The 1,452-nt window shown below is 32.9% G+C and overlaps 1 protein-coding gene across 1 annotated transcript in view; it reads left to right on the top strand.

The window, feature by feature from the left end:
- Positions 1–946, top strand: part of LOC109586668 (hamartin-like) — a 7,723-nt gene extending 6,777 nt beyond the window's left edge. The window contains exons 10-12 of the mRNA XM_020002871.1: positions 3–125; positions 188–345; positions 753–946. Coding sequence (XP_019858430.1) covers positions 3–125; positions 188–345; positions 753–929 — 458 coding nt within the window. The 3' untranslated portion in view covers positions 930–946. The remainder of the gene's footprint in view (positions 1–2; positions 126–187; positions 346–752) is intronic.
- Positions 947–1,452: the final 506 nt, after the last annotated feature.

Raw genomic sequence — 1,452 nt, 5'->3', positions numbered from 1 at the left:
AGGACACCTGCTCCTTGAAGAACTCTATCATCAACAAAAACTCTCACTATCGACTCTCCGTAGAGAAAATGTACACACACAACAAACTAAAGAACTGAATGAATCACTGGTCAAAGAAAAAGAAGGTAAGTGTTTAATAATAAGTACAATACATTGATATATTATTTTTACTTTATCTTTCCCTTAGGTGCAAGTAATTCAGTGTCTGTCCTAAGAAGAGAAGTAGCAAAGCTTCAGATGCTATTGAAGGATAGAGAGACTGACATTAAGAACAAGGAAGGACAGATAGCAACTTTGAAGGAAAGCCTGTGGAAAGCACAAGAGAAATATGTAGAAAAAACAAAGGCAAGCACTTTGATAATCTACATGTACACATACCATGTATAATACCATCCATACACATACATGTACATGCACCATGTGAAGTGAGAAATGAGAATACAACTGAACTGAACTAAACTGTACAACAGTAGGTGATAAGGTTCAGTTATACACTATTCAACATTTGTTGCATGCAACACAGTTTATACAGGAGTGAATGGAGCTTGCAACATGTTGCATGAAATAGAACTGTTTCCTATTTCATGCAACATGTTGCAAGCTCCATTGACTCCTGTATAAACTGTGTTGTATGCAACAAGTTGTTTGCAGCAAATGTTGCATAGTGTATGCTGGGCTTTAAGTACTGTTCTTAGTGTAGTGTGAATGATCATATACTGACTACATGAACATCATATGCTCATACTCTGCAGAGTTTAGAGTCCAAGTATCAGTGTATCAAGAACATTAACCAGGAGCTAGAGGAATCACTGTTCTCCTTTAAGAACAGACCAGTCCATCGCTCTAGGCATCACAAACGAAGTGAGAGTTCTCACCTCTCTCATTCGGTCACACCCACTAACACTGGAAATGTAACACCTACTATGTAACAATATAGGCAGGAGCCATAATTATAGTTATTATTATTATTATTATTATTATTATTATTATTATTATTATTATTATTATTGTTATTATTATTATTATTATTAGTGTATTCATTCATTCTCTGCAGTGCAGCTTATATCACTCACTCACATGTCACCCATTGACCCACTACTGAACACATTATTATTATTATTATTATTGTTGTTGTTGTTGTTATTGATATTATTATTCAGTTCTGTGTGTACATATTATGATTATAGCTGTTATCATTTTTCTTTAATTTTTTGGAATAACAAATTAATAAAAAGAGTATATATATGTTGGTAGTTGCCCAACATAATAATTAAAGACTGGCCTGTAGCATATTATGCTACAGGCCAGTCTTTAATTATGTTGCTTTACTGGGCAAATGTTATTGTTGAATTAAATTATGCATTGTTGAATTGTTAAATTCTGCGTAAGGTTAGTTTTTTATTGTATTCCTTTTAAAAATTATATTTATTGTCTTCATGTGAAATCGTGAAT

This window comes from Amphimedon queenslandica, unplaced genomic scaffold (genome assembly GCF_000090795.2).
Source record: "Amphimedon queenslandica unplaced genomic scaffold, v1.1 AMPQUscaffold_12814, whole genome shotgun sequence".
Taxonomy (NCBI): domain Eukaryota; kingdom Metazoa; phylum Porifera; class Demospongiae; order Haplosclerida; family Niphatidae; genus Amphimedon; species Amphimedon queenslandica.
This window is presented reverse-complemented; position numbering and strand designations above follow the sequence as displayed.